This window comes from Diceros bicornis, chromosome 6 (assembly GCF_020826845.1).
Source record: "Diceros bicornis minor isolate mBicDic1 chromosome 6, mDicBic1.mat.cur, whole genome shotgun sequence".
NCBI classification, from domain to species: domain Eukaryota; kingdom Metazoa; phylum Chordata; class Mammalia; order Perissodactyla; family Rhinocerotidae; genus Diceros; species Diceros bicornis.
Window position 1 is genome coordinate 20,079,443 of NC_080745.1, and position 27,629 is coordinate 20,107,071.

The window sequence follows — 27,629 nt, forward strand, 5'->3', positions numbered from 1 at the left end:
TCCCCAATCAATTTTAATTTGTTGTATACTAAGGAGAAGAAACTGAAGGGACAGATGGTCAGATCTACAGGAGACACTTAGAAGCTATACTTAGAAATATATCACTGAAGAACAATCTAGACCATTTGTTGGCTAGGTAAGCTATTATTTTTGACATGCTTTTAATTTGTGTTTTTGTGGCTCATATACTTTTCAGGTTTGGTTGGCAGTTTTCCAGTATCCCTTTATAATGTATTTCTTGCTTTGTCCATATCATTTTATTAATTATAAGTACTTTGTCCAATAATTGTGGCAACAGGAAAAAAAGTAATTTCTCTTGCTTGTCTTTAGTGCTTATACATGATTGTAGAAAGTTCATAAGCTAAATTTGGGTTATAGCTACATCTAATTTGTGGCTGTTTAGAGTTTCCTATGAGTAAACGGACCAAAATGCCTGAAACAATATATCACAGTTGATATTCAGTAAATATCAATTAGAAACTTAATATTGAGGGTTGGTGTGAAGTAAAGATTATTTCTTCCTTTTCTGTAAAGATAGTCAGTCTCCCATTTTCTTTTCTTACTTAACGGGCAACTTGATACAGTGAAAAGCCTGTAGGCATTGCAGTCAGACGTAGGTTTGAATCCTGCCTTTATCATTTCCAGGAGAGTAGAGTAGTTAAGTTCTGAGGTCAGACTGCCTGGATCTGGTTTTGCCATTACGTAACATTGGGCAGGTACCTGTCTGCTGGTGTGTCATTCGTGCCCCTTGCTCACAGGGTCGGCTTGTGAATTAAATGAGAGTATACACGTGAAGTACTGTTGAGAGCTTGGGCTCTCCAGTTAGACCAGGGTTGAAAACTTTGCTCTACTTTTTGTGGCACAGTAGGGCTCACTAGGTGTTGGCTGTTGTTGCTGTTCTCATTTGACCTCAGGCAAATTATAAGACCTCTTGTCCCTAGTTTTTGTATTTGTAAAATAAGTATAATTTCTATCTTGTAGAAGTATGACAGTTAGAGATAATATTTCTAAAGCACCTAGAACATGATAGGTACTCAATAAATCATAACTCGCATGTCTGCTGATACTTGTTTTGTTTTGCAGCCTTCTTTTTGAAGAGTATATTTCATACACTTCACAGGAAGAAATTGATCCTGATAAAGTATCTTTGCTTAATGAACAGTTTCTTCCACTTGTCAGACTTTTAGAAAGCAAGTAAGTTGTGTGTGTGTTTGTGCCCTTCTTTAATGTGTACCTCTTGTTTTATAAAGAGATGATTCACAAGTCACGTCTTAATATAGTGAATGAATTGTAAAGAGACCGTCCTTTTTTTTTTCCCTTGAGGAAGGGATAGGTATAGGATTTAAATATATTTGAAATATAAGAGGAAATATGAGTTGTGTGGGGACTGTGGAGGGTATAATTTTTTTATGGAGAGACTTTTGTTGTTGGAATGGTCATAGTAACAAACTTGATCAGTATCATTTGGTTTTACGTATACCATTTGTTAAAATTTTAAGTCTCAATTTCAGTAATTTTTAAAATTTTATGTCTTTTCTATGTGTATGGTGTGTGTGGTTAATAACTTTATTAAGAATAGTAAATTAACTCTTTAATTTCTTCCCAGATATCCCAGAACATTAGATGTTGTATTAGAGGAGCGCCTAAAGGAAATTACAGATCTAAAAAAACAAGAGCTTTTTCATCAATTTATCTCTCTTTCTACAAGTGGTGGAAAGTATCAGGTAAGTTTTTCTTCAGATGAATTATGACAATTAGGAGTATATTTGTGGTTACTGAAAGAGCTCCGGAAGGAAATTGGCTACTTCATTCCTCTCTTTGGAAAGTTTCATGGAGAAATGAGATTTTAAACAGTTTGCCTAGTTACCTTAAGTAAGGCTGTGAGGCAGGAATTGAATAATTGGAGAAAGGTACAGTAATTTAAATAACTGAATATGATACTTATTTCAGGAGAAGTATTGTTTGGAAATTGTGTGTATGATCTTCATTAGCAGTCACCAAAAGGGGGCCTCACTTAGGTTTCTGGTGCTCCCTCCCTTTCTCCTGTATCTTCACTTTCCAGTGCAATACCCACTAGCCACATGTGACTATTTAATCATTGATTAGGAAAAGGGAGGTGGATTTTATTTCATGATCATGTTAGAACTTCAGAAATTTTCTGGTATTCACCCTAAATCTTTATACTAGAAGTTAGATGTTTAAGCAGTTCTTATAATTAGCCTTGAAAATAAATATGAAGAGAAATATGATTGTTTTGGTTTTTCTCTTCCATAATTAGACTTTCATCTTTTTTTTTTTTCTTTTTTTGCTGAGGAAGATTCGCCCTGAGCTAACATCTGTGCCAATCTTCCTCTGTTTTGTACATGGGTTGCTGCCACAGCGTGGCTTTGGTGAGTGGAGGAGGTCTGCACCTGGGATCCAAACCTGCAAACCCAGGCCGCCGAAGAGGAGTGCACCAAACTTTAACCACTTGGCCACAGGGCCAGCCCCTAGACTTTCATCTTTAATGGTGTTTCATTTCCCAATCTTAGGTTGATAGACAGACTTCCTTCTTAGTCTAATTACACAAGTGAAGTAAATTGTCACTAATTTTGAATGTCACTGTTGTATCATTTATATGACTTGCAATGTATCTTTAACGGTCAATTTTTTTACATTTATATTTTCATTTAGATGCTAATATAGTGATTTATCTCAGGTGCTTTTCACTTTGGAATCAGATATACATAAAGACTACAAAATTACTTCATAGAATTACTTCACTAAATTAAACCTACATATAGACACAAGTATACACAAAATCCCAACGTTAACAATACAAATTTTTTCATCTGTTGTAACTCATATGTTCTCGAGACAAAGATTGATTTATTTATTTTTTGGGGGGGGATGAGGAAGATTGGCCCTCAGCTAACATCTGTTGCCAGTCTTCCTCTTTTTGCTTGAGGAAGATTGTCCCTGAGCTAATGTCTGTGCCAATCCCTATAGCGTGGCTTGATGAGTGGTGTGTAGGTCTGCGCCCGGGATCCGAACCAGCGAGTCCTGGGCCACAGAAGTGGAGCACGCCAAACTTAACCACTGTGCCACCAGGCTGGCCCTGGAGACAAAGATTTTGCTTTACATTTTGCTTTCTGAAATTAGATGGTTGTTATTGAATATGTTGGGCAGTTTGGAGTAGTTTTGTCTGGTTTTTATTCTTGATCATATGCTGCTCAGATTTAGTGGTGAAATCATTTGGTAATTGTGATGAATCCTATAGTTTTTAGCAGATTCTGATACCTCCTTGATGCTCAGTCTGAATCATCCGCTTGCTCCTGTCAGACTTCTGGCCGTTAATCATCTGAAAAATATCATGAAAACATCAAAGGTTTGTGTCAAATAGCTTTCATTTGTGGAGTTTTTGTCCTTAAGTTGAATAGTGTAATTCTAGAATAAGAAATTGAAGCTACCAACTAGAATCGATATTGTGTGATTGTAGAGATAAGTGGAATAAAGCAGATGAGAGTACATTAGACAAAGATTTAGAACCTTACATGCCAGTAGCCCCCATTTTAACCTGTATGTGCTCTAACAACAACCGTTTTCTTATGTTTCTACATTGCAGATTATTAGTTAGCTTTTCGGTTCAGTGTTTGTCAAACTGGAATTTATAGATCAATTTACAGAGGTTCACAAATTATCTGAGAATTTTTTAGTTTTGAAGTTTGATTTTGGTAGTCTTAAGTTTAACATGAGCATATTTGAGAACATCGGAATGATAGCTCTTGGAGCACTGTTCCGTGATTTCAGTACCTGCGATTGTATTTGTGTTTAAAATTTTGGTGGCTCCAAATAGTAAGTACAGAGGCTCACTTAATTTGTAAATAATGCCTTTATACCAAAATGATACGTTACAAAGACTGTGCAGTGATTCAAATAGACTAGTATTTTCTGAACTTTTGTAATTCAAGCAGGACTTCCACAATTTTTGCTATATTAGCTTACCACTGATATTATTTTCTTAAAATTTTTCTTTAGCTAGTTTTAGGTGGACTGTTTTTTTACATAGCCTTCAAATCATGGGTTTGAAGTGCTAATTGTACATGCATTTCACTGTAGTTACCATAATTAAAATAGGAATGATCCTCTGTATAGTATCTAAAATCATTTTATGTACCACTATTTGCGTATTTGGAAAATTTCTGGAATAGAGAAAAGAAGTAGTAGAAATTAGTTTCCCCATAGTGCATGGCAATATAAGCATGCTGAACTCTAGAATTTGTGTCATGGCAATTAGAACCAGAGTCATATTACAAGTAGAGTTTAATTTCAGCTAATTGTAATTACTACATTAAATTCATCTCAATTTGAATTTTATTGGTTTTGTAGGGTTTTTTAAATATATTTGACTTATAAACATTTTGTTTTATATTTTTAATATTTTTTGTTTTATTTTTCTATATTTTTAAAAAGTTATACTTAGTTTTTAGATTGATATATAAATAATAAAAGCAACATTAGGATCTCTGAGAATGTTTTTTAAAAAATGGTTGATATAGTACTCAAATTTGAAAAATACTTCTTTATTTGATCATTTCCAATCTGGCATGAATTATGTTTCTTTCACAGATTGCTGATAGGTTTGTTGGGTAATTAAAATTACTGATTTGTTGGGTAATTAAACTCATTGAGTATAGGTCTTTGTTATAATAGGAAGATTTCAGTGCCTTGAATAAAAAGGGAATTCCTGGAATCTCCTAATAGTCCTGAAGCTGTTCTCATCCTTCTTTCTTTTACTCTTAATCCTTTCCTCCCCGTCCTCTGGATTTGGTTAGTTTTTCAATGAAGGGCACTGTATATATTCGACCTACAGACTTCAGTATTGTAATTGCAGTTAACATCTTTCTTTGCATGCTTTGATTTCATTTTCCCTTCTCCATCAGTGACAGGACTTAGGTTCTGTTCTAGAATTCCAGATGGGAATGTTTGGCTACTTGTTAGCTCTTGAGAAAATTTTGGTGGTGTTTGATACGTGAAACTTTGCCTTCAGTTTTATGAATTCTAGAGATTTTAGTTTTGTCTCTCAACAGAGTGACCTATATTTTTTCTGTAGGATTATTTAGTTTTTTTTTTCATCACCTACAGGTAGGGATATATATTCAGGTTGATTAGCAGTCTTATTTTTCTGTTATTGTGAATGTTTATATGATTTGTTTTGTTACTTAAAAAAAATAGAATCTCTTTTTTGGCAGACTGGCTTCTCAGTGCATGTCCTTATCCTTGTAAAAATATTGACGATGATAATAACAGCTAACTTTTAATAGTTACTTTTAACACACTTACAATGTGTAAGGCACTGTTCTAAGCATTGACATGTATTATTTAATTCTGTAACAACCCTTTGAGGTAGGTGCTGTTATTAGCCCTATTTTGTAGATGAGAATACAGTCATGCTGCATGATGACATTTTGGTCGATGACAGACTACATATACAATGGCGGTGCCGTAAGATTGGTACCATATAGTCTAGGTGTGTAGTAGACTATACCGTTTAGGTTTGTGTAAGTACACTCTATGATGTTCACACGACGACAAAATGGCCTAAAAAAGCGTTTCTCAGAACATAACCCTGTCGTTAAGTGATGCATGACTGTAGTGAGGCCTAGAAAGGTTAAGTAACTTGCTCGTGGTCAGCTAGGAAGTGCTTAGAGCTAAGATTTAAACCTGGACGTTTTGCGGTTCTTTAGTCTATGCACTGTCAGTATCTGGGCTCTTATGTTAACAAGATGAACTCCTTAATGAAAAAATTATGTTTAGATTCTACATATTTTATTATATTTTTAGTGGAAACTAGGAAAAGTTTGTACCAAATAATTATTCATCTAAAAAGGACCTTTAGAGATTATCTAGTTAAATGCAAGTTTGCCTAGTGTTTGAATTTGCATCCAGGGCGGAGCGTGTGTTCCTTGACGAGTATTCTAGAGTGCTTTTCACAAAACCATGCTTCCTTTCTGGTGTAAAGTCTTAAGAGGTTTTAGCAACAACTAAATTAATATTTTTTTTCTATTGCTCAGGAGAGTATCGATGAGTCTTTCATAAAAGAAGCTGTTTTAACCCGATTAGGCGATGATAATATAGACGTTGTTTTGTCAGCTATAAGTGCTTTTCAGGTGAGTGAATTTGTTGTTCTTTGAAGGGCACATTTTTTTTGTAAATATTTTCTTTCCTTTCTCACGATTCTTTGCTTTAAGCAGGAATATATTTGGAAATTATTCTTCCATTGGAAATTTGTTCTCTTGAGAGCACAGACTTAAGCCTAGGTGGGGAAAGCTCGTGGGAGTAATTAGACCACACAATTTTATGCATATGGAAGTTCTTCAAAAAGGAAAAGTGCTTTTTTGAATTTTTATTAATAGTAAATAAATACCTTGGGATCGTGGAAAATTGGCTCATGAATGCCACTTTTGAGAAATTGCTCTCAAAACTTTGAAATTATACTAGGATTCTTGGAAGAGTAATTCTTTATAATTCATTATTTTTAAAAGTTCGCTTAACAAGCACAATATGTATTTGAAGCAAGTAAAAATTTTCTCATGGATATTTTCTTCCTCTTTAGATTTTCAAGCAACACTTTAGTTCAGAAGTGACCGTTTCAAATCTTCTGAATCTCTTTCGAAGAGCAGAACTTTCAAATAATAGGGGATGGTATGTGTTCATTTCTCCTCATACTATTCTGAATTGATGAATTCTTATATCAAGTTCACTTTGATTTTCTTTTTCTCTGCATTTTTGCAACTTACAATTTAGTTATGTGACCCTTTGGACATGGGAGTAGAATGGATCTTAATGTAACATTCTTGTACTATAAAAAATTAATTTGGGTTTGTATGGGTTCATTATACTATTCTCTGTGTTTGAAATTTTTCTTAATAAAATGGAAAAAATGATATAATGTATGATATAATACTGACATCTGGAAAATAGAATGGGAAGGAGCTTTAATTTTCTACTTTATATAATCCTAGTTTCACTTTTTTTACAAGGATATTACTTTATAATTAAAAATAAATACAAACATATTAAACAAAAATAAGCTCAGAGGCACGTGATACCTTTTGTAGTGTTTGATGAGTTCTGTTTATTTCATTTTTGGCATCTAAGCTTTTTGCATGGACTAAGCTTAGAGGATGAGAGTGTGTCTTACAGAAATTTGTATCTATCATATTTAGTTCTTAGCACATATTATGTGTTCAGATAATATTTTTTGAACTTATGAGTGAATCTGACTTCTAGTGGAGTTGAGACATGTAGTGTGATATATGTTTTATGTTCTAGTTAACCTAATGATTTCTTAGAAAAAAAGATTTGACAGAGTTAGTTTAAAATTACTGTCCCAAATAACTCCTTTATTAGCATGGATTTTAAGTAATGTTTTGGTGTCTCTGAATAACGTGTTTGGTAAGGGGACCAGGATAATGTCAGTTGAGCTGACATAACATAATGATGATTTTTTGCTCAGTTGACGTCTCTAGTGTGTCTCTCAACCAGATGTGCTTACATATCTTTTAGGTACAGGGTACTTGAGATAGTAGCAGACATACTAATTAAAGAAGAGATACTGAGTGAAAACGAGCAGTTGTCAAATCAGGTGGTATTGCATCTGCTGCCGTTCATGATCATCGACAACGATGATATGGAATCTGCTGAGATGAAAATCGCTATATATTTATCAAAATCAGGAATTTGCTCTCTGCACCCTATATTAAGAGGCTGGAAAGAAGGTAAGAAATTCAGTTGTTTTTTAGAAAAAGTGAACAGGTAACACTTTAAAAAGAAGATAACTACAATTTAAAATTGGCTATAATTGTTATTTGAAATCATGTTTGTCATGTTATATGCCAGCAAAATTTTAAAAAATATTTTGCTAAGATAAAAATTATACAGTAAAAAGGAAGCTAACCCATTGACAGATTCAGAATTTGATAAAAGGAAAAATAAAAAGCAAACCATAGGAAAACTGTAAAATTTTTACCTGAATTCCTGACTCTACGTGATTCTTTAGGTGAATGTTGGTGACATAAGGGGCCTCTGATGTTCAATTCTTTTTTTTCTCCAACAGCTCTTGAAAATGTGATTAAAAGCACAAAGTCAGGAAAGCTAATTGGTGTAGCAAATCAAAAGATAATTGAGTTGCTGGCTGAAAATATAAATTCTGGAGATCCTTCTTCAATGTTAAAGATGGTAGGTATGCTGTTGAAGTCCACCCCCTAGATTTCCTTCTCATAATCTTAGTAGATTCTCAGTGTTTGCTTTGCTAGATTCTTTTTTTAAGTAACTTTTGCATTCTTGACTACTTTGTTTTATTTTAAACATGGGTAGTGTTGTTTAGTAGATTCTGCAGATTGTTTGCAATCTTTAACATTTTATGTAATTTTTCTTCCTTGTGGTTGTATATTGGACGAGTAAGAATGTGTACTTTTTCACCTTCAAGTCATTTTTTGTTCAGATAGCAAAATATAATCTAAAAGAGAAGAAAATTTCTGTTGCCTTAGTAAATAAACCTTTGTGATGGTATTAGGTGTATAATTTTAAAACATTTATCCAATTGGCAAGTGCAGTTATGTTCATTATAATTTTTGAAATTATTTATGTTCATAATTAGTTAGAAATCAGTGCTTACTACTTTTTTAAGGCTTTATAGTTGTCATCTCACTTTAAATGTAAAACACATAATACCTAGATAGGCCTAAAGTAGAGAAAATTGTTTTATGCAAACCAAGAGCTGCCAGTAATGGAGTATGTTTATTTTTCAAGGTGGAGGATTTAATAAGCGTTGGAGAAAAGGAGTGCTTTACCCTGAAGCAGAAAGTAACTTTTCACGTGATCATGGCTGTGCTTGTCTCTTGCTGTTCATCTTTGAAAGAAACTCACTTTCCATTTGCGATAAGAGTCTTCAATTTGTTGCAGAAAAAAATAAAGAAGCTCGAAAGTGTCATTACTGCAGTGGTAAGGAGTGCAAAGTGTCTGGAAAGTTGAACATTGAGTAAAGTGACAGCCTGGCCTGTTAATCACAGCATAACTGAAAATTGGAGGCTGAAATGCTGAGTCTTTGGATACTAGAGATGTAATGTGAAGCAACCTTGGGTAGCAGTAGATAGTGAATTCGGTGCTCTCTTCCTTTTGCAGAAAATGTAATTGAATCATAGAATTTCAGTGTTGTAATGTTTTGTATCTGATGGTTGACTCTCCTCTGTATCATCTTTATTGGGTAATTTTCCAAGTTATACTTAACTACCTCTTGTGATGAAGAATTCGCTAATATATTAGTGCTTGAACAAAATATTACTTTATTCTACTGTCTACTAAAAATAGATCTTTTGCATTATTTTAATATTACATTAGATTTGGATTTTGCCAGCCTACTGTTGTCTCTGACAGTGTTACTAAGGAACGTTTCAGTTGTTTTGTTTTTTTTACCTAGTACCACATCTTAAGGTAATAAGGTTATTTCTTTTAATAGTTGCCATATGGGATAGTATTTTGTTTTTATTTGTCCTCCAAACTTCAGAGGACTGTTCATTATAGGATTTGCTAATAAACAAATCACATCTTTTTCACATTTACATATACCCTCACTATTTTGTAAGTTCTGGTCATAGCCGTTGTTAGCTAAAATTATGTAAACTTAAAAAGAGTGAATCTTCATATTCTAAAAAGTAGCCCAGATAGGGTCTTTTTAATTTCATTCTATATTATCTTTTGTCGTGTGATAACATGTGAAATGTATTTGTTCCCGATGTGGACAGATAGTATTTTATATATACCTAGATAACATTGTTTTGTGTTGAATACCCTTTCTGAGAGTCACAAGCATCTTTTCAGCTGTAGCAGCGTATTGAGCCAGTGAAAGCCCTCACTATAAAGACATTATAAGTCTGGCTTTGGATTATTTTCCTTCCAAGTTATTACTCGCCTGTACGGAGTCTCATTTGTCATTTTCCTGAACCTTTTCTCATGCTTCCTTTTGGCATTTGGAGTATTATTTCTAAACACCTTAACATTTTGCTACTTGTTTAGAATCATCTGCAAGTTTGGAGATTTTTATCATGTACCTTCTTCAGATTAGCAGTAAAAAATGTGAAATGAGGAAAGTCTCTTTGAAGATCTTTTGGAAATGCAACTCCTTATCTTTCTGTTTAGAAACGTGCCATTTAATAAACACAATTTATATGAATAATGTTTGTTTTTAGGGATGATGTTTTAAGTAAACGTAGATAAAATGAAGCCGTGGTTAACTTACATCTTTTCTTGTGAATAGTGATGGTTAGACCTCTTTAAAAATCTGATTAATCCTCTCCCCACCTAAATGCGCATATAGACAAAATTTTGCATATTACCCAGTCATACATCCATCGAAGTCCACCTATATAACCCATGTGCAGAACCCCTTTCAATTTGTACTGTTTTTGATTCCTTTACCGTTTCAGGAGATCCCCTCAGAATGGCATTTTGAGCTGATGATGGACAGAGGGATACCAGTGAAGCTGTGGGAACGTTACGTAGAACAGCTCAACACTGCCCAGAGGGTTGCTGTGGAGGACTCCGTTTTGCTTGTCTTTTCACTGAAGAATTTTATTCATGCACTGAAGGCTCCTAAATCTTTTCCTAAAGGTAGGACAAGATCTGAATCTCATGAATGTGATATTTTGGAAAACTGAGTTATTGAATTCACGACTGTTTTTTGTCTTGAGTGAAAAGTTCCTAGCAGTGTGTCCACGTAAGTTTATGCATCGTTTCTCTTTCTCTTCATGTCCACGTAGATGACATTTGGTGGAACCCTGAACAACTGAAAGAAGACAGCAGAGACTATCTGCACTTGCTTATTGGGCTCTTTGAGCTGATACTGAGTGGTGCTGATGCCGTTCATTTCAGAGTTCTGATGAAACTTTTCATAAAGGTACTAAGCTCATGTTTTTCAGGCATGCTCTTGCCTTTCAGAAGATATTGCAGATTATTTTTGTAATAACAATTTTTAATGAAAACAAAAGTAGACTTTTAAATAGTGAAGAGTATGTGATGATAAATACAGGCCATATAAAGCAGTACTGTAATCATGACACTAATCAGGAAGTTGGACAGAGGCTAACGTTACTGCATGCCTACTAATGTGTTAGGCATATTAATGTATTTAATAATCACAACAGCCCAGTCAGTCTGTTTGGTTGATTGATGCCATTACCAATGAGAAACTGATGTTTAGAGAGGTGAGTTAGCATATGCAAAGTCACTCAGTTAAGAAATTTCATCACAGCACCAATGACCTCCATGTTGCCAGGTCCAGTGGCAGGTTCTTTGTTCTTGTCTTACTTGCTCTCTCAGCAGCATTTAACACAGTTGACATTGCTCACTTCATCTTTGAAGTACTTTCTTAATCAGGCTTCCCCGACATCACTCTTGTCTTGGTTTTCTGCTTAGTGTCATCATTTTTTTTTGTTAAATGTGTTCAAGTGCAGTATTATAGCGAGTCCTCTGAATATCAGTCCTCTGGATTCATTTACGTCCTTCTCAATTGGTTAAAATACCAAATGTAGAATAATTTTAAGTGACTAGACAAAGCAAAACATTGCATTAAATTGTTTTCTGTAATCGTACTAGTGAAAAGAGGATTTGGAACCACTTTATATGAGTGAAAATTAAACTTCACTGTATTTTTTTTCAATTTAGGTACACCTAGAAGATGTTTTTCAGTTATTCAAGTTCTTTTCTGTTTTATGGACCTACGGTTCTAGCCTTTCAAATCCACTTAACTGCAGCGTGGGAACAGTGCTGCAGACTCAAGCTCTTTATATAGGGTGTGCGATGCTCTCTTCTCAGAAGGCACAGTGTAAACACAAACTGGCATCCATATCTTCTCCAGGTATTGCAAATGGCATTGTTATGTTCTGTCATGACCAACTGTTAATGCCTTCTCTATACGTAGTATATGAAGGTTGTAGTTTGGAGAATTTTTTTTTTTTAATTTTTTTTGAAATAGCGCTCTCTCGCTCTCTCAGTTATTTCTGGTTACTTCTAAGTATTGCTTTTAAGTTATGAAGGTCATTTGCAAAGTCTCACCAAAACAAATCATAGAAATAGCAGATGATTAGTCATGGGTTTTTAATATCCAACTATTCATTTTCTGAGCTTCAAGAGTTACAGGGTTATATAGGGAAGCCAAACCATCATAGTACAATTCAGTATGCAACTGACTACTTACAAAATAGGTCTCCACTCAACTCTCCTGGATTTATCTCTTTTTTTATCAGGTATAAGTCATTTTCAGGTTGGGCACTTACTAATGAAATAGTCAAAAATAAAATTTATATTTTTTATAAAGTAAAATTGCAAATTTTGCAAGAGATGCAGAATTTCATGAAGTCAATGAATGTGATATTGAAAAGTGGATTGACTTACAAAGCTTTTGACAGATAAGAGTATCTGGCAGAATTAGACCATATAGTGATTGAAAATGAGAAAGTTGATGAGGATCATGGAATGATTTTAGTATCATAAAAATAAGAGTGGCCCTTGGGAAATTTGCAGATGTTCTTGATCATTTTTTTCAATTCCAGAATTGCAAAGTGAATGATCATACACTTTTCCCAGAACAATTTTTCAATGTTTATCTTTTATTACCTCCTTGAAAGAGCACATAATTACAATTGTAACCAAAATTTTGTAAAATATAAGGTAAAGTAGATATCTAATTTCAAGTTTTACTTACAAAATAAAATCCCATAAATGTAAGTATTTCTCTACTACTTCCTGTAAAATTACAGTCCCTGTTTTAGGTGGATTTACTTTTTAGAAGGTTTCTTTCAGTTTTTCTTTTGGATGAGAACTTCTTGTACAGTTTTTTAACTTTAATTTTTCAATTAATGTGTTATATGCATTTTGATAAATAAATATAGAAATTTATCTTTTTTAAAATGTCTGCAAAGCATTCTATTGTATGGAGATAGCATAATTTGTTAAAGTGGTTATCTAGTGTTAAACTTGTGAGTTTTCAGAAAGTTTTTATTTATTTATTTAGAGATCATAATTATTTTGATTTTCTAATTAGGTATGAAATGTCTACTATGCTTTGGCATTAAATATAGTGGCCCCTGAGGAATATATGTCTCTTTGTCTATAAATAGGAGAACCAAAGGACCTAACTTTTCCTCTGGTATTGTTGCAAGACAGGCTCCCTGCCAACTCCTGCTGCCTTGTCATCTGTCACCTCCCCCTTTTTAAAGTACTTTTTCATTTGTGCTGCTTAGACATGTCACAGTATTCCACTGAAAACAGGAGAGATGCACCTTATTCTACTTGGAGGCTCAAGGACCATATACTAGAGGCCCAGAGGGCCTCAAGTAGAAGGCCACTTGGTCATTGCCCCTGTCCTCAGTGCTCTCCTCTTTAAGTCCACAGTGAGCTGGTAGCCATACCTTGTCCCTGAGGAGTCTAGGAAGTGTTGGTTGGTAATTGTTTTAATATATTTACAAAAAATTCTATCTGTTCAAAAGAAAAAGGTATTGCAATATTATAATAATGCAGTATATGAATTGAGGTTTTGTCAGTGGCTTGGGACTCTAACCACCGTTTATTACTTTATGTGCAGATATGTATTCCAGCTCAGTCTTGAATATAGGAAACTTTTGTTAAGTGAATAAACATTTAACATCATTTGTAAGATGGAGGCTGCTTTTGGTTTGTTATGCCTGATCAATACAGTAAATTTATTTGCATGTTTAAAAGCAAAACTCAAGTATTTTTTTCAATTTTTTATGCAAAATATGCTATTTTAAATCTAAATAAAATTAGTTGGGAGAATTAAGTCACATAGTTTTTTTTTTTTTTTTTTGGTGAGGAAATCAGCCTTGTGCTAACATCTGCCAGTCCTCTTTTTGCTGAGGAAGACTGGCCCTGGGCTAACATCCGTGCCCATCTTCCTCCACTTTATATGGGACGCCGCCACAGCGTGGCTTGACAAGCGGTGCATTGGTGTGCGCCCGGGATCTGAACTGGCGAATCCCGGGCCACCGCAGCGGAGCGCGTGCAGTTAGTTAACTGCTGGCGCCACCGGGCCGACCCCCACATAGATTTTTTAATGGAAGAACATTCCCCTAAAAGCTGATTGCTTAAACAATGTAACTTTGACTTGTCTTGAGTTCCATTACCTTACTTGAACAAGGTAGTTTGTACTTGGAATTTGTTTTTGAATTTAGATTTTCTTGGAAGCTTTGCTCCACTATACAGGGAATTTTAGCAAATAGGTATCTTGGCCTAAAGCTGGCCTTGGTGTGAATTCAACTTTCCAGCTGTTCATTTCTGACTTTATTTTATAAATTAATGTTATGGAGACCAGGAAGGATTTCCAGCTTTCATATGACCTTCTCAGAAAAGTTTGAGAGCTTGTCAAGTTCTTCCTTAGCATTCCAGAAGTGGAATATGTGGAATGAATCATTTATAGCAAAATAAAAATCACCAAAATTTGTACCAAATATAGCATGGAATAAAGCTTAAATAATTACCATAAAAGGAATTTATATATCTCTTTATCCCAGGGACTTTTTTAAAAGAAAAACCGTGATTCAGTTGATCTCACAGATGCATTCTGCCAGATCTTTGAAGTAGATTGTTTTGATGCTGTTGAGCTGGGCAGTGCATAGAATGAAGGAGAGCTTCCAGATTCTTTGTCTAGAACCAGCATAACACTGAATATTGACAATGCTTGCAGACAAAAACAAAAATATTGGCCATCTTGGCTTTGAATAATAATGCAAAAATCCTAAATATTTGCAAATAGAGTCCAACAGCATATTGGAAAAACCAAACATTTACCCAGATAAAGTTCATTCCAACAATACAAAATTGGTTCAAAATAAGGGACTCTGTTAACATAATTGGCCATATGAGTGTTGAAGGAGAAAACCTATATGATCATGTGCAAAAATCTGAAAAGGCATTAGATAAAAATCAGTAATTATTCGTAATTGACAGCAAAATGAGAGTAATGTAATGAAAATACTTCTCAAATCAAAAGCTAGTATTTTCACTGCATAATTGGGGAAACAAAAGCATTCCTGTAAAATTCGTCACTATTACTGAAAATGGTTCTAGAAGTACTAGTTGGCAGAAGTAGATGAGTTTCAAATACTGATGGAATGTGTGAATAACAAAGCTGGCATCCCAGATCTGTGAGATTCTTAGGTGGATTATTAAATAGAACATCTCGTTAGCGATTTGGAAACATTAGAAAAGTTTGACTCCAACCTCATTCCTTGACAGAAATTTCATGTGAACTAAACAATTTCACATAAAAATGACTTAGCTCTAGTATTAGAAGAAAACATGGAGTACATATGCTCTCTCTCTGAACATAGAGGTACATACTTTTAAATTCACTTAGAGTGGGGAGGGCCTTTCTAAGCAACATAAAAAACTAGAAGAAAAATTTGACTATAAAATTTCTGCATCAAAAAGTAAAAGCAAACATCAATTCAGGACAAAATGCTTGTAAAGCATGATGCACAAAGGGGTTATTTCCTCTCCATACTTCTGTATAGGTGTGTTTGTTGCAGCAGTTTTAATACCAAAGACTAGAAACAACCTAAACTTGCACCAGTAAGGTACTGGTTTAAAAATATGGAAAATACAACGGAGAGCTGTACGATCTTAAAAGGATGATTTAAGTTAGATGTGTATGTATTTATATGGAAAACACTTCCAGATACATTGAGATGTGATAGCAGTTGGTGCAGAACAGGGTATATGTACTATGCTCTCTTTTGAGTATTTTCAAAAGAATATACTCGTGTATGTCTAACATTTTTCTAGTATTGTAAACAAATAATTACACAGTGAATGGTCTTTGGAGAGGGAGTTTGAGTTGGGAGGAAAACTTTTCATCTTTTACCCTCTGGTAGTCTTTAAATTTTGTACTGAATGGTTCAGTTTTTAAAATTGTTACTTAAATTTTTTTCCCTTTGGTTTTAGTGGTAACGTCTCTACTCGTTAATTTGGGAAGCCCCGTAAAAGAAGTACGTAGGGCTGCCATTCACTGTCTGCATGCCCTCAGTGGCGTGGCGTCCCAGTTTCATCTGATAATAGATCATTTGGTTCCTAAAGCAGAGGAAATCACCTCAGATGCCACCTACGTTGTTCAGGTAAACTCATTAGCAAGGAAGATTTGAGCATGTACGTGTATACACGTGAACAGTTTTCTCTTTTCTTGACGTTTTGCTTTGCAGGGATTTTTGATCTTAAGTCATTGAATTTAGAAACTGATATGTCAATATCTGCAAATCTTTCTCCCCTCATTTTAAAAAGATAGCAATACCATATTTCCATTCTGCTATCCTTTCATTGGCTAAAAGAGCAGTTTTTGGCTTTTGATAGTAAGCTAACTGAGAGATATTGATAATCTTTCCTATTAAGCTTTCAAGGGGAAATGAAAAATTATAAGCAATGTCACATCGTTTGGGAAAGAATCATCCATAATTAGTACATGTAATGTTTGTGGTTCCTTAATCCTTTTTTATCCAATTTTCTTTTTGGTGTCTTAGGATTTGGCTACTTTATTTGAGGAACTACAGAGAGAAAAGAAACTGAAATCTCATCAGAAGTTGTCTGAAACTTTGAAAAACCTACTTTATTGTGTATATAGTTGCCCATCTTATATTGCAAAAGATTTGATGAAAGTACTTCAGGAAGTCAACAGTGAGGTATATGCAATTTGAGTGGATTGTACATTTCATGTGATGTTACTAAAGATTGTTGTAAGGAAAACATTTGCAGGAGTTACATATATGTACTCAGAAGTGAAAATTTTCTTATTAATTTGGGAGGTGGAAGAGTTGGGGTGGAGAAAAAGATACAGGGTACGAAAAGCAAATATTGGTGAGTTTCTTTCCATTTGAAAATTGTGTGTTATCCCTGTCTAATCATTGACTTGGTTTTAAGTGAATTTAAAAGTCACGTGGGGAAAAACACTGAAGTGCACAGCTGAAAGAACTGTTGTTTTGTGTCTATTCTTTAGGTAAAAATTCTCCACAAGGTAATATATTTGGACATAAGAGTCTATAAACATTCTAAATCATTTGCTCATTTTTAATTTTTAATTTTTATTTTTTTTAATATTTTTATTTTATTTTTTTGTGAGGGGGACTAGCCCTGAGCTAACATCCGATGCCAATCCTCCCCTTTTTTCTTGAGGAAGATTGGCCCTGAGCTAACATCCGTGCCCATCTTCCTCTACTTTATATGGGCCGCTACCACAGCATGGCTTAACAAGCAGTGCGTCGGTGCATGCCCAGGATCTGAACCAGCAAACCCCGGGCCACCGAAGCGGATCGTGCGCACTTAACTGCTTGTACCACTGGGCCGGCCCCTATTTGCTCATTTTTAAAATGTACGTGGTTGTACATTTTTCTGGGGAAAATCCATAGCTTTCATTAGGTTATCAAGGAAGCTTATGATACAAAAGAAAGAGGTTATGAAACCCTTGTTTATATGATGGTATGTGCTGATGAGCAGAGAAAAAGTTCCTCATCTTTGCCTTCCACAAATGCCTGTGTCTGTCACCAGTCTTGGACTGACTGCAACTTGAACTAAAAGAGGGGTAAAGTGGAGTAAAAACCATTTGATTTTATTTTCCTGGTGCAAGCAAGCAGATGGCCTTTATCAACTCTGCGTTGTACCTGGTATAGTTTAAACTAGGAGTTGATGGTCTTGTTTCGTAAAGGACCAAATAGTAAATATGTTAGCCTCTGGGGGCTATACAGTCTCTGTTGCCACTGCTCAACTCTGCTGTCATTGTGAAAGCAACCGTAGACAGTATGTAAACGAACGAGCATGGCTGTTTCAGTAAACAAAGTTTACAAAAACAGATGGTCCTCTGGATTTGGCCCGCAAGCCATAATTTGCCAGCTCCTGGTTTGTTATTAAAGACTTCACATACATAACTTGAATTAATGTTAATTATACCAAAATGGAAACATTGTTTGGGGAAGTGTGCAGTATTTTAGAAAAGCTAAAATTCGTTTTTGTAGTCTAAAACTTTAGTTTACTTTGTATTTCCTGTTTTCAGAAAGTCTTGGGACACTTAGATTATTTCTATTCTCATCTCTGAAGTGTTTACAGCTTTTGACCATTACAGACTGTGCTATCAGAGGGGTCCTGAGTGCCTTAGTTGGATTAATAGCCATCCCTGTGTCGAAGAGGTCATCGTTAACTCTCTAGGCTAAGCTCCCAGTCTTCCAACATGATATCTTTGGATGTCTTTGTAAGGCAAGCAAAAACATTATCAGTATAGATGACTATTTACTAATAAATGTTCCAAATTTTAGATGGTGCTTTCTCAGCTATTGCCTATGGTTGAACAACTGTTAGAAAAGATTCAGAAGGAGCCCACAGCTGTCCTGAAAGATGAGGCCATTGTTTTGCATCTCACTCTGGGAAAATACAGTGAATATTCAGCTTCCCTTCTACATAAGGACCCAAAGAGTCTAGATATATTTATAAAAGCTGTGCACACAACAAAGGAACTTTACACAGGAATGCCAACCATTCAGATTACAGCCCTCGAAAAGGTCAGTGACTTCTTTCAGAAACTAAAGCATATTCAAGCTTTCAGAGATTGGAAATGTTTTATTTGGAGAAGATAAGTGGACTGGACCTGTTTTAAAGGAATATGATCTATTTGACCCTTTTACAAAACTACATGATGTACATGGACCATTAAAAAGAGTTGCATTTTAACTGACAAAATTGGGAACAATTTTACGTTGTAAGAGAGAATAATATAAAGATCATTTTTGGAATTCAAGTTTGTTCATTGAGCTCAATTGCCTTTTTTCTACCTCTAGATTACAAAGCCATTTTTTGCATCTATATCAGATGAAAAAGTTCAGCAGAAGCTTTTGCGTATGTTGTTTGATTTATTGGTGAACTGCAAAAATTCACATTGTGCTCAGACTGTTAGCAGTGTTTTTAAAGGGGTAAGTTGCAAACTTTCTGTAATTTGTGTATTCATGTTTGTTTTCTTCCAAGTAACACCATGTTTAAGCATCCTCCACTTTATAGTGCTTTTAGAAAGTGAGATGTTACCATTAACAAGAATCATGGAAAAGTAGGTCAGAGAGAAGTACAAAATCATAATTGTAAGTCTTCACCATTATTTTTATTGTGTGAAATATTATAGTTTTAAATAGGTAGGGTGCATGTGTTAGTTTGATCTTAATTGTATTGGGTGGGATCTCCCTGTTTTATGCAAGGAATAGGAATGAGTGGTGGCTTGATGTTCACCTGGGTAACAGATTACTCTTCTTAATTTAAATAGTTGTTTAATGACACACATAATCGAATTGAGAATCTGCTCATTGCTTTATATGTAGATTGAAACCTAGGTGTACATCAAAATAGCCACCTGGTTATTCCTTTTTTTTTTTTTTTTTGTGAGGAAGACCAGTCCTGAGCTAACATCCAATGCCAATCCTCCTTTTTGTGCTGAGGAAGATTTGCCCTGGGCTAGCATCCGTGCCCATCTTCCTTCACTTTATATGAGACACCACCACTGCATGACTTGACAAGCAGTGCGTCAGTGCACACCCGGGATCTGAACCTGTGAACCCTGGGCTGCCGCAGCGGAGTGTGCACACTTAACCACTGTGCTACTGGGCCGGCCTCCTACCTGGTTATTCTGTGTTTTGTTTTGTTGTGTTTTTTTAGGAAAACACATTCACAAAATAAATAATAGTATGGTGAAGTCCTAGTATCCAGATTTAGCAGTTCTTAGAATTTTACCATATTTATTTAGATTTCTAAGATACGTTAAGTGGAACAAATTAAGGTACAGAGCAATGTATATAATATGCTCCTGTTTGTATTCTTTTTTCTTTTTTTTTAATCTTTATACAGCTGTTGGTATATGGAAAATTTCCAAGAGAATACATAAGAAATTGTCAGTGGTGTTTGCCTTGGGGATTGGGCTGGGCCCTAGAAGTCGTTGGGAGACATAAAAGTGGACATAAACGTTTTCATTGTATCTCTTAATTAGTGTTTACTGCTGTAATTTTATCCCATGGAATTGTATCATCAACCGTTTTTCCTTCATATTTCAGATTTCTGTTAATGCTGAACAAGTCAGAATAGAACTGGAGCCACCAGATAAAACTAAGTCCTTAGGCACAATTCAGCAAACAAGAAGGCAAAAAATGCAGCAGAAGTAAGAGCTGTGAATGCAATGAGAGCGTGCTGTTGCTCCCTAGGCCTGGACTGTTATGAAACAGTTGTGGTTTTTTGATACCCATCAATTTGGCATAATCAGGTATGATAATTCTTACTTAGCATGGTGTTTGCTTTTCCAAATTTTTGTCTTATTTGTTTTCTAGAAAATCACAAGATCTGGAATCTGTTCAGGAAGTTGGAGATTCTTACTGGCAAAGAGTAACCCTCATCCTAGAATTACTGCAGCACAAAAAGAAACTCAAAAGTCCTCAGATATTGATACCGACTCTTTTTAACCTGCTATCAAGGTAATGACACTTGCCCTCAATCTATGAGAGAATAGGATTCTACTGATTGCTCATCTTACTTTATTTAACATTCTCTTTTCAAAATATTCTCTTCTTGCTTAACTAACCTGTAAAATAAAGCAAATTACTGTAGTTCAAAGATTTAAAGAATGGTTTTGGGTACCCGTTGCCAGTACCAAAACTGACCTTCATCCTGTATTATGTAGTAAATGACCACTCACCCTACAGCCTGCTTTCCTTTTTAACTTTCAATAGTATGTCCCTGGGGCATCATCACTTGTATTTAAAGACGCAGTGTGACACCTACTATATTCTGTAGGTGAACATCATTAGATAGCTACAGTGTATGACATTGGATTGTGGATTTGTGCTTTCATCTGAAAGCAAAGGAATTCTTAAAGGTTGTCCTCTAAGAAGACTTCAAATAGGTTGATGGAAAGTGCAGGAGAGAGGAGAGGTAATTTGACATAAGCACCTGCCTATATGAGAAAAAATTAGAGTTAGAAATCTTACATCTTGTTTATAGACTTTATGTTTAATGTTACTATTTTAGTTTATTCCTTATTTCACATGTATTCTGAACAATGGTCATGAATGTATCACTGAAATTGTACAACTCTTTCATTTTCCATCATTCCTCTTCCGGGGGTCCCAAAGGTGTTTAGAACCTTTGCTACCAGAGCAGGGAAATGTGGAATACACCAAACAATTAATTCTTAGTTGTTTGCTCAACATCTGCCAAAAGCTCTCTCCAGATGGCGGCAAAATACCAAAAGGTAGGTACTTTATTGGAAGGAAAGTGTGGAAGAATTATTTACTTTGAGTGTCAGTGTACCTACCGCTGAGAGATTTTTTATTTCTCGCCACTGTAGATATTCTTGATGAGGAGAAGTTCAATGTGGAATTGATAGTTCAGTGCATCCGTGTTTCAGAGATGCCTCAGACCCATCATCATGCCCTCTTACTTTTGGGTACTGTTGCTGGAATATTTCCTGTAAGTGTTAATGATTTGAGACTTTAGCAGATATTTCAGGTCATTACTTCCATGAAAATGCATAGGTGCTTACTGGTTTGAATTCAATTTGGCATATTAAACACCGGTAGGACTCTCAGCCCTGCCTCTTTGATAGCTGAGACAGTGTGAGCTGGTTGATCTTGGTAAGCTTTGGTTTCCCTTTTTGTAAAATGGGGAATAATAGTAACCTTCTTCATAGGATTATTGTGAGCATGGGATTGGATAATTTACAGTTAGCATTTAGCACAGTGCCTGGCACAATGTAACTATCTAATAACTGGTGGTATTAGTGTTTTTGGAAAAAATTACTATCCTATGAATCCTCAGATAATCCTCAAACAGCTTTCAACCAGTGACTTAAGAAAATTAATTTGATTATGAACTACCTCAAAGAAATCTTTGCAAATCCTTTGTCCCTTATAGAAATACATCATTTAAAGATTTTTGAAGAGATTGAAACTATTTTTATATTGGGGATATAAGCCAGAGGTTCTTAACCTGGGGTTCTCCATGAACTTTAGGGGGTCTTTTAATCTACTAAAAAATCATGTGCGAGATTTTATATGTATAGGATTTTTTTTTCTTGCAACAGTCACTTGCTCTCAAACTGGTTGATAATAAAGAAACAATCATTGATATTTTTCCTTTGTTTTTATTGAACTATAGTTCATGTGCCATGAAATTAGCCCATTTAAGGTGTGGATTCAGTGGTTTTAGTATATTGACAAAGTTATATAACCATCACCGTTATCTATTTCCAGAACATTTTCATCACCCCAAAAAACACCCCATACCTGTTAGCAGTCACTTCCAATTCTCTCTACCACCACTAGCCCTGCCCCTGGCAACCACTAATCTACTTTCTGTCTTGATGGAATTACCTGTTCTGGATATTTCTTATAAATGGGATCATATAATATGTGGCCTTTTCTGTGTCTGACTTTTTTCAGTTAGCATGTTTTCAAGGTTCATCTGTGTTGAAGCTTGACTCAGTATTTCTTTTTATGGCTGAATAATATTCCACTGTGTATTTATACCACATTTTGTGTATCTCTTCATCAGTTGATGGGCATTTAAGGTGTTTCTTCTTTTTGGCTATTATGATAAAATTGTGCTGCTGTGGACATTTGTGTGTCAGGTTTTGTGTAAACGTGTTTTCCGTTCTCTTTGGAATATACCTAGGAGTGGAATTGCTGGGTTATATGCTAATTTTAACTTTCTGAGAAACTGCCAGAGTACTTTCCAGAGCAGCTGCACCATGTTGCATCCACCGGCAGCAGTGTGAAGGTTCTAATTTCTTCACATCCTCCCTGATACTTGTTACTATCTTTTTTATTATAGTCATCCTAGTGGGTGTGAAGTCGTGTCTTGTGGTTTGGATTTTGTGTTTCCCAGTGACTAATGATGTTGAGCATCTTTTCATGTGCTTATTGACCGTTTGTTTATCTTTGGAGAAATCTTGAAAGTCCTTTGCCCATTTTTAAATTGAGTTATTTCTCTTATTATTGTTGAGTTATAATGAATCTTTGATATTTGATGTGTTTAAAATATAAAATGTTGAAAGATGTGTTTTTTTTTCAGGATAAAGTTCTACACAATATTATGTCTATTTTTACATTTATGGGAGCCAACGTCATGCGTTTAGATGATACTTATAGTTTTCAAGTTATTAACAAGACAGTGAAAATGGTTATTCCAGCACTTATTCAGGTAAGCTGCCTTTATACCATCATTAGTATTATTTTTTTAAGTTTTAAAATTTTGCATAGTATGGAGTTCAAGTAGTAGTAAATAAGTGACATTAAAAGCCTTTCTGAAATGCTCGACTATTCATGCCTCTTAAATTTTAGAATGGTGATGCTAAGAAGTAATCTTGGAAATAATGTCTTTCCCAAAAATATGAGTAAACATGCCTAGCAGGTTTTGCTGTGCTTCATGGGTATAACTATAAAAGTGCCTTCACATTGCTCTAACAAAGTGGATTTACATTTACTGTGTATTTCAGGACATTGTGTGAGTTCGATAATACCCTTATGCAGGTCAACAAAAATAGGAAGTTCTAGAGCTACGTTGGCAAGTTTGTTAATATGCAATTCCACAAACGTTTTTCAAGCGTTCTCTAAGCTCTAGGTACTCAAAGAGCTGAGTGCGGTGTGGTCTTTGCCATAAGGAATGAAAACTGGAACTAAAAAGCAGCCTTGAAGATGAAAGAGCTTGGTCATCTGCTTGAGTTTTCTGTTCAGCCGTATTCAGCCCCTTCTCCTTTCAGTCTTGGTGTTAGATTGGGGTTCTCTGTGTCCAACAGATGAGCCAGTACAGGACACATATATAAAAAGAAAAATAGCTATAGGCATTAACATGATATATGCCAGAGGAATAGATGAATATGCTGAAGAGTTCAGAATAGGCGAAAGTCCACATGGGCTGGGGTGACCACAGAGTTTCATAAGAAATAGAATTTGAGGAGCCGGCCCGCTGGCGCAAGCGGTTAAGTGTGCGTGCTCTGCTTCGGCGGCCCGGGGTTTGCAGGTTCAGATCCCGGGCGTGCACCGATGCATCACTTGTCAAGCCATGCTGTGGCGGCGTCCCATGTAAAGTGGAGGAAGGTGGGCACGGATGTTAGCTCAGGGCCAACCGTCCTCAGCAGTTAAACAAAAAGGGGAGGATTGGCATCAGATGTTAGCTCAGGGCTGATCTTCCTCACCAAAAAAAAAAAAAAAAAAACCAATTTGAAGTGGTATGAAAGAAGGATAGGATATGCTCAGTGACATGGCAGAGCTGTCAATAGCATGTGAAAAGGCACGGTCTAGGAATGTGCACAATGTGTGTGAAGAATGTCATGTAGATCGATTTGGTGAAGAGCAAACAGTTGAGACAGGTAGAAGAAGTAGAAGGCATTGGTTTAGTAGTACATTCTATTATTTATTCATTCTTCCAGTCAACAACTATGTTTGGAGGACCAGTACCAGGGTAAAAGGGTTTGAACTTGATTCTGAAAGCAACAGGGGGTTGGCCTTTCTGTGCTCTGCTTATCTAGATTGTACCCATTCTCCTTGAGGCACAACACAGATCCTGCTTGATTTTTGCAGCTTCCCAGATGGTGCATATTTGGTGTCTGCCATTTAGTGCTTCCTGTTGTTATCTTTTCACATGTGTTTCTTGTTTCGTAAGGATGATAAATTGCCTTCAGGATAGCGCTCACATCCTACGCTTTGTATTCCCTTCAGGGCCAAATAGTGCTGGGGACATATCTGTACTCATTGAATATGTACTGATTGGTCTTTGATTATTAAAATTCTTTTTTTTTTTTTAAGGTTTTATTCTTTTTTTTTTTTTTGTGAGGAAGATCAGCTCTGAGCTAACATCCGTGCCAATCCTCCTCTTTTCGCTGAGGAAGACCGACCCTGAGCTAACATCTATTGCCAGTCCTCCTCCTTTTTTTCCCCAAAGCCCCAGTAGATAGTTGTATGTCATAGTTGCACATCCTTCTAGTTGCTGTATTTGGGACACGGCCTCAGCATGGCTGGAGAAGCAGTGCGTTGGTGCACGCCCAGGATCCGAACCCGGGTCGCCGGTAGCGGAGCGTGTGCACTTAACCGCTAAGCCACGGGGCCAGCCCCTATTAAAATTCTTTTGGTAACTTTTTTTGGGCACATCTGAAGGGCTTTGCATGTCCACTTAAAGCTTGTTTTGTGAGGGTTATTTGTTCCTACTCACTGTCCCTGCTTGCTCTTGTGCAGTCTGATGGTGGAGACTCTGTAGAAGTCACAAGAAATGTGGAAGAAATCGTGGTGAAAATCATTCATGTGTTTGTGGACGCGCTGCCACACGTTCCAGAGCACAGGCGCCTGCCCATCCTTGTTCAACTAGTTGATACACTGGGTGCAGAAAGATTCCTCTGGGTTCTCCTCATCTTGCTTTTTGAACAGTATGTCACTAAAACAGTGCTGGCGGCTGCCTATGGAGAAAAGGTGAGAATATGGGGGCGGTGATAAGAAAGGAAACGGTGATGTCTCACATAGATTTTGTGGTATTTTCCAGTTTAAACATGGGGCTGATGAATGCTTAATGTGCGTTACTTAACAGTGCTTGCTCAGAACTACTTTTAAAGATGTTTTTGGCATTTTTTAAAACTGCTGTCACAGCCTGTGGCCCTCTGAATATCCTCAGTAGCAGCAAAACACCTCCTCAGGGTGATTTGACTTTTCTAGGAAATAGGTTTGATGCTGGTGCCATGCTGGGTGGTTCTCTTTTAAGCCTAACAGAGTACTGCTGTAAGGTAATTAAACTGTGTCTCTTGAAAGTGGTTTTGAGGGCATTGCATGGGGAAAGGGAGGAGTGTCAGTATCATTGGAATCAGCAAGGTGCAGGTTGTTGTTTTGGAGAGCCCTGTTCAGATGGATGAGAGTAGAACTTTTAAGTCCAGGACTGTTTTTAAATGACTTCTTAGACATGGGATCTAGGAATAGATCTAGACCTACTCTAAGTAAAGTTGTATGTTCAGTTCTGCCAGAAATCATAATGCAGGTTATCCTGGAATTAGGCCCTCATAATTCTCATAAATTGGCGTTTTCATGTAAGGAGCTCGGTAACTCATTCCTCTGGTGATACATAAGACCATAAGGAACAATATATAGTGACTGTGTGTGAAGAAATATTTTTAAAACGTTTCCTTTCTTTGTACTTATTAAAACGTAAATTTAATAGGCACAGTTTTATTACCTATGTCTCTTCTCTGTACAGGATGCTATTTTAGAGGCAGACACTGAATTTTGGATTTCAGTCTGTTGTGAATTTAGTGTCCAGCATCAGATACAAAGCTTGATGAATATCTTCGGGTACTTAATAAAGCTGCCAGAAGAAAAAGAAGGTAAACCTGAATCAGGTGTTAGTTGTTGTTTAACCTGAAAGCCCAGGAGAAGCAGAAGACAGTGCGGGTCACCCTTAGAACCCATAGTATGTCTGTAGAAGATTTCGTTCAGTAAGTTAATAATTTTTAATTTGAGTGTATGGTTGTGTATCTTCTCAAATCCTTATGGGAAACAGTAAGTAGGGTTTCTGCATGCCTTTCCTCACACATTGGCTTCTATACCTCTGTGCCTTTAGCTGATGTGTTAGCTGTGGGGTATTATGAGGGTCAAGGATGAATCATGGTAAAGTGACGGTTAGCAGGCCCTGATTAGCTGTCTCTTAGCTTCCCATTAAAATATCTGTGAAGACATTTACAAGAAGAAAGAAAGTAGGTACCACAGCAGTGGTAATTAAATATTAAAATTTTACCATGTATGGCAGTCTTGAAATTTCCACTAATTGCAGCATCAGTGAGACTGGCTTGAGAAAGGGTTGATGTGTTGAACGTTCTTAGTTCTCCGCCCTTCAAAGCGGAACAGCAAAGTGCATTAGAAAGGAGGTTCTGAGGGCTCCGCGGGGGCTGTTACCTGTGTGGCAAGCTGTTTGCCCTGTCTCCCTGCTTGGCCAGGCAGTGGTCCGTCTCATCCTGCATTCTGCTCAGGTTTGGCAGGGACAGACCAGAAGGTGCTAGAGAGCTGTATGTGGTGACGTGGGAAGAAGTCTTCATTTTTCTCGGACAGTGATTTTTAAGTGGCCCACCATGGACCCCAAACACTGCACCCCTAACCCCTTTTGTAATAGACGCATTGGAATATGGGATTCTACAAAGTTTTAGGACACACATTTTCAAACATTTAGAATTAAACATTGAAGGCTAGAGATGATCCTCCTTCAGTCAATTGTTGGCCACCAAGTAAATGCCTCTGAGGCTTCAGAAGTTGGGTATGGAGCCGACATTTAAAGACTCCTCTTGTAATGCCTTTGTATTCCATTTGCTTGTCTCAGTTGCCCTGTTTTTTTGTTTGTTTTTGTCATACACACTCTCTTCTCAGGGCTGTTGGGTGCTTTCTTGGTAAGTACAATCACATCTTTCACTAATTTAGAAGAGGAAAAACTGGGTGTAATAGATTAACAAATTTCTCTCTGAGAATTGTATCCCATTTTACCATGCTCATTGTATCTGTGTCTACACTACAGCTTGAGGTGAAGATGAGTGCAGTCATTTG

General features: G+C 36.1%; 1 protein-coding gene across 3 annotated transcripts in view; it reads left to right on the top strand.

Moving 5' to 3' along the window:
• HEATR1 (HEAT repeat containing 1) overlaps positions 1 to 27,629 on the top strand; it is a 48,476-nt gene that overhangs the window by 8,147 nt on the left and 12,700 nt on the right. For 2 of the 3 annotated variants that reach the window (XM_058542962.1, XM_058542963.1), the window contains exons 9-31: positions 34 to 136; positions 1,084 to 1,194; positions 1,607 to 1,724; positions 3,260 to 3,367; positions 6,054 to 6,149; positions 6,596 to 6,684; positions 7,549 to 7,760; positions 8,099 to 8,220; positions 8,794 to 8,985; positions 10,467 to 10,650; positions 10,800 to 10,936; positions 11,704 to 11,896; positions 16,000 to 16,169; positions 16,569 to 16,727; positions 18,351 to 18,593; positions 18,870 to 19,001; positions 20,124 to 20,227; positions 20,394 to 20,537; positions 21,195 to 21,313; positions 21,410 to 21,531; positions 23,134 to 23,262; positions 25,293 to 25,523; positions 26,296 to 26,422. In XM_058542962.1, the coding sequence (XP_058398945.1) occupies positions 34 to 136; positions 1,084 to 1,194; positions 1,607 to 1,724; positions 3,260 to 3,367; positions 6,054 to 6,149; positions 6,596 to 6,684; positions 7,549 to 7,760; positions 8,099 to 8,220; positions 8,794 to 8,985; positions 10,467 to 10,650; positions 10,800 to 10,936; positions 11,704 to 11,896; positions 16,000 to 16,169; positions 16,569 to 16,727; positions 18,351 to 18,593; positions 18,870 to 19,001; positions 20,124 to 20,227; positions 20,394 to 20,537; positions 21,195 to 21,313; positions 21,410 to 21,531; positions 23,134 to 23,262; positions 25,293 to 25,523; positions 26,296 to 26,422 (3,345 nt within the window). The remainder of the gene's footprint in view (positions 1 to 33; positions 137 to 1,083; positions 1,195 to 1,606; positions 1,725 to 3,259; positions 3,368 to 6,053; positions 6,150 to 6,595; positions 6,685 to 7,548; positions 7,761 to 8,098; positions 8,221 to 8,793; positions 8,986 to 10,466; positions 10,651 to 10,799; positions 10,937 to 11,703; positions 11,897 to 15,999; positions 16,170 to 16,568; positions 16,728 to 18,350; positions 18,594 to 18,869; positions 19,002 to 20,123; positions 20,228 to 20,393; positions 20,538 to 21,194; positions 21,314 to 21,409; positions 21,532 to 23,133; positions 23,263 to 25,292; positions 25,524 to 26,295; positions 26,423 to 27,629) is intronic. The other variant, XM_058542964.1, reaches the window with a different exon arrangement.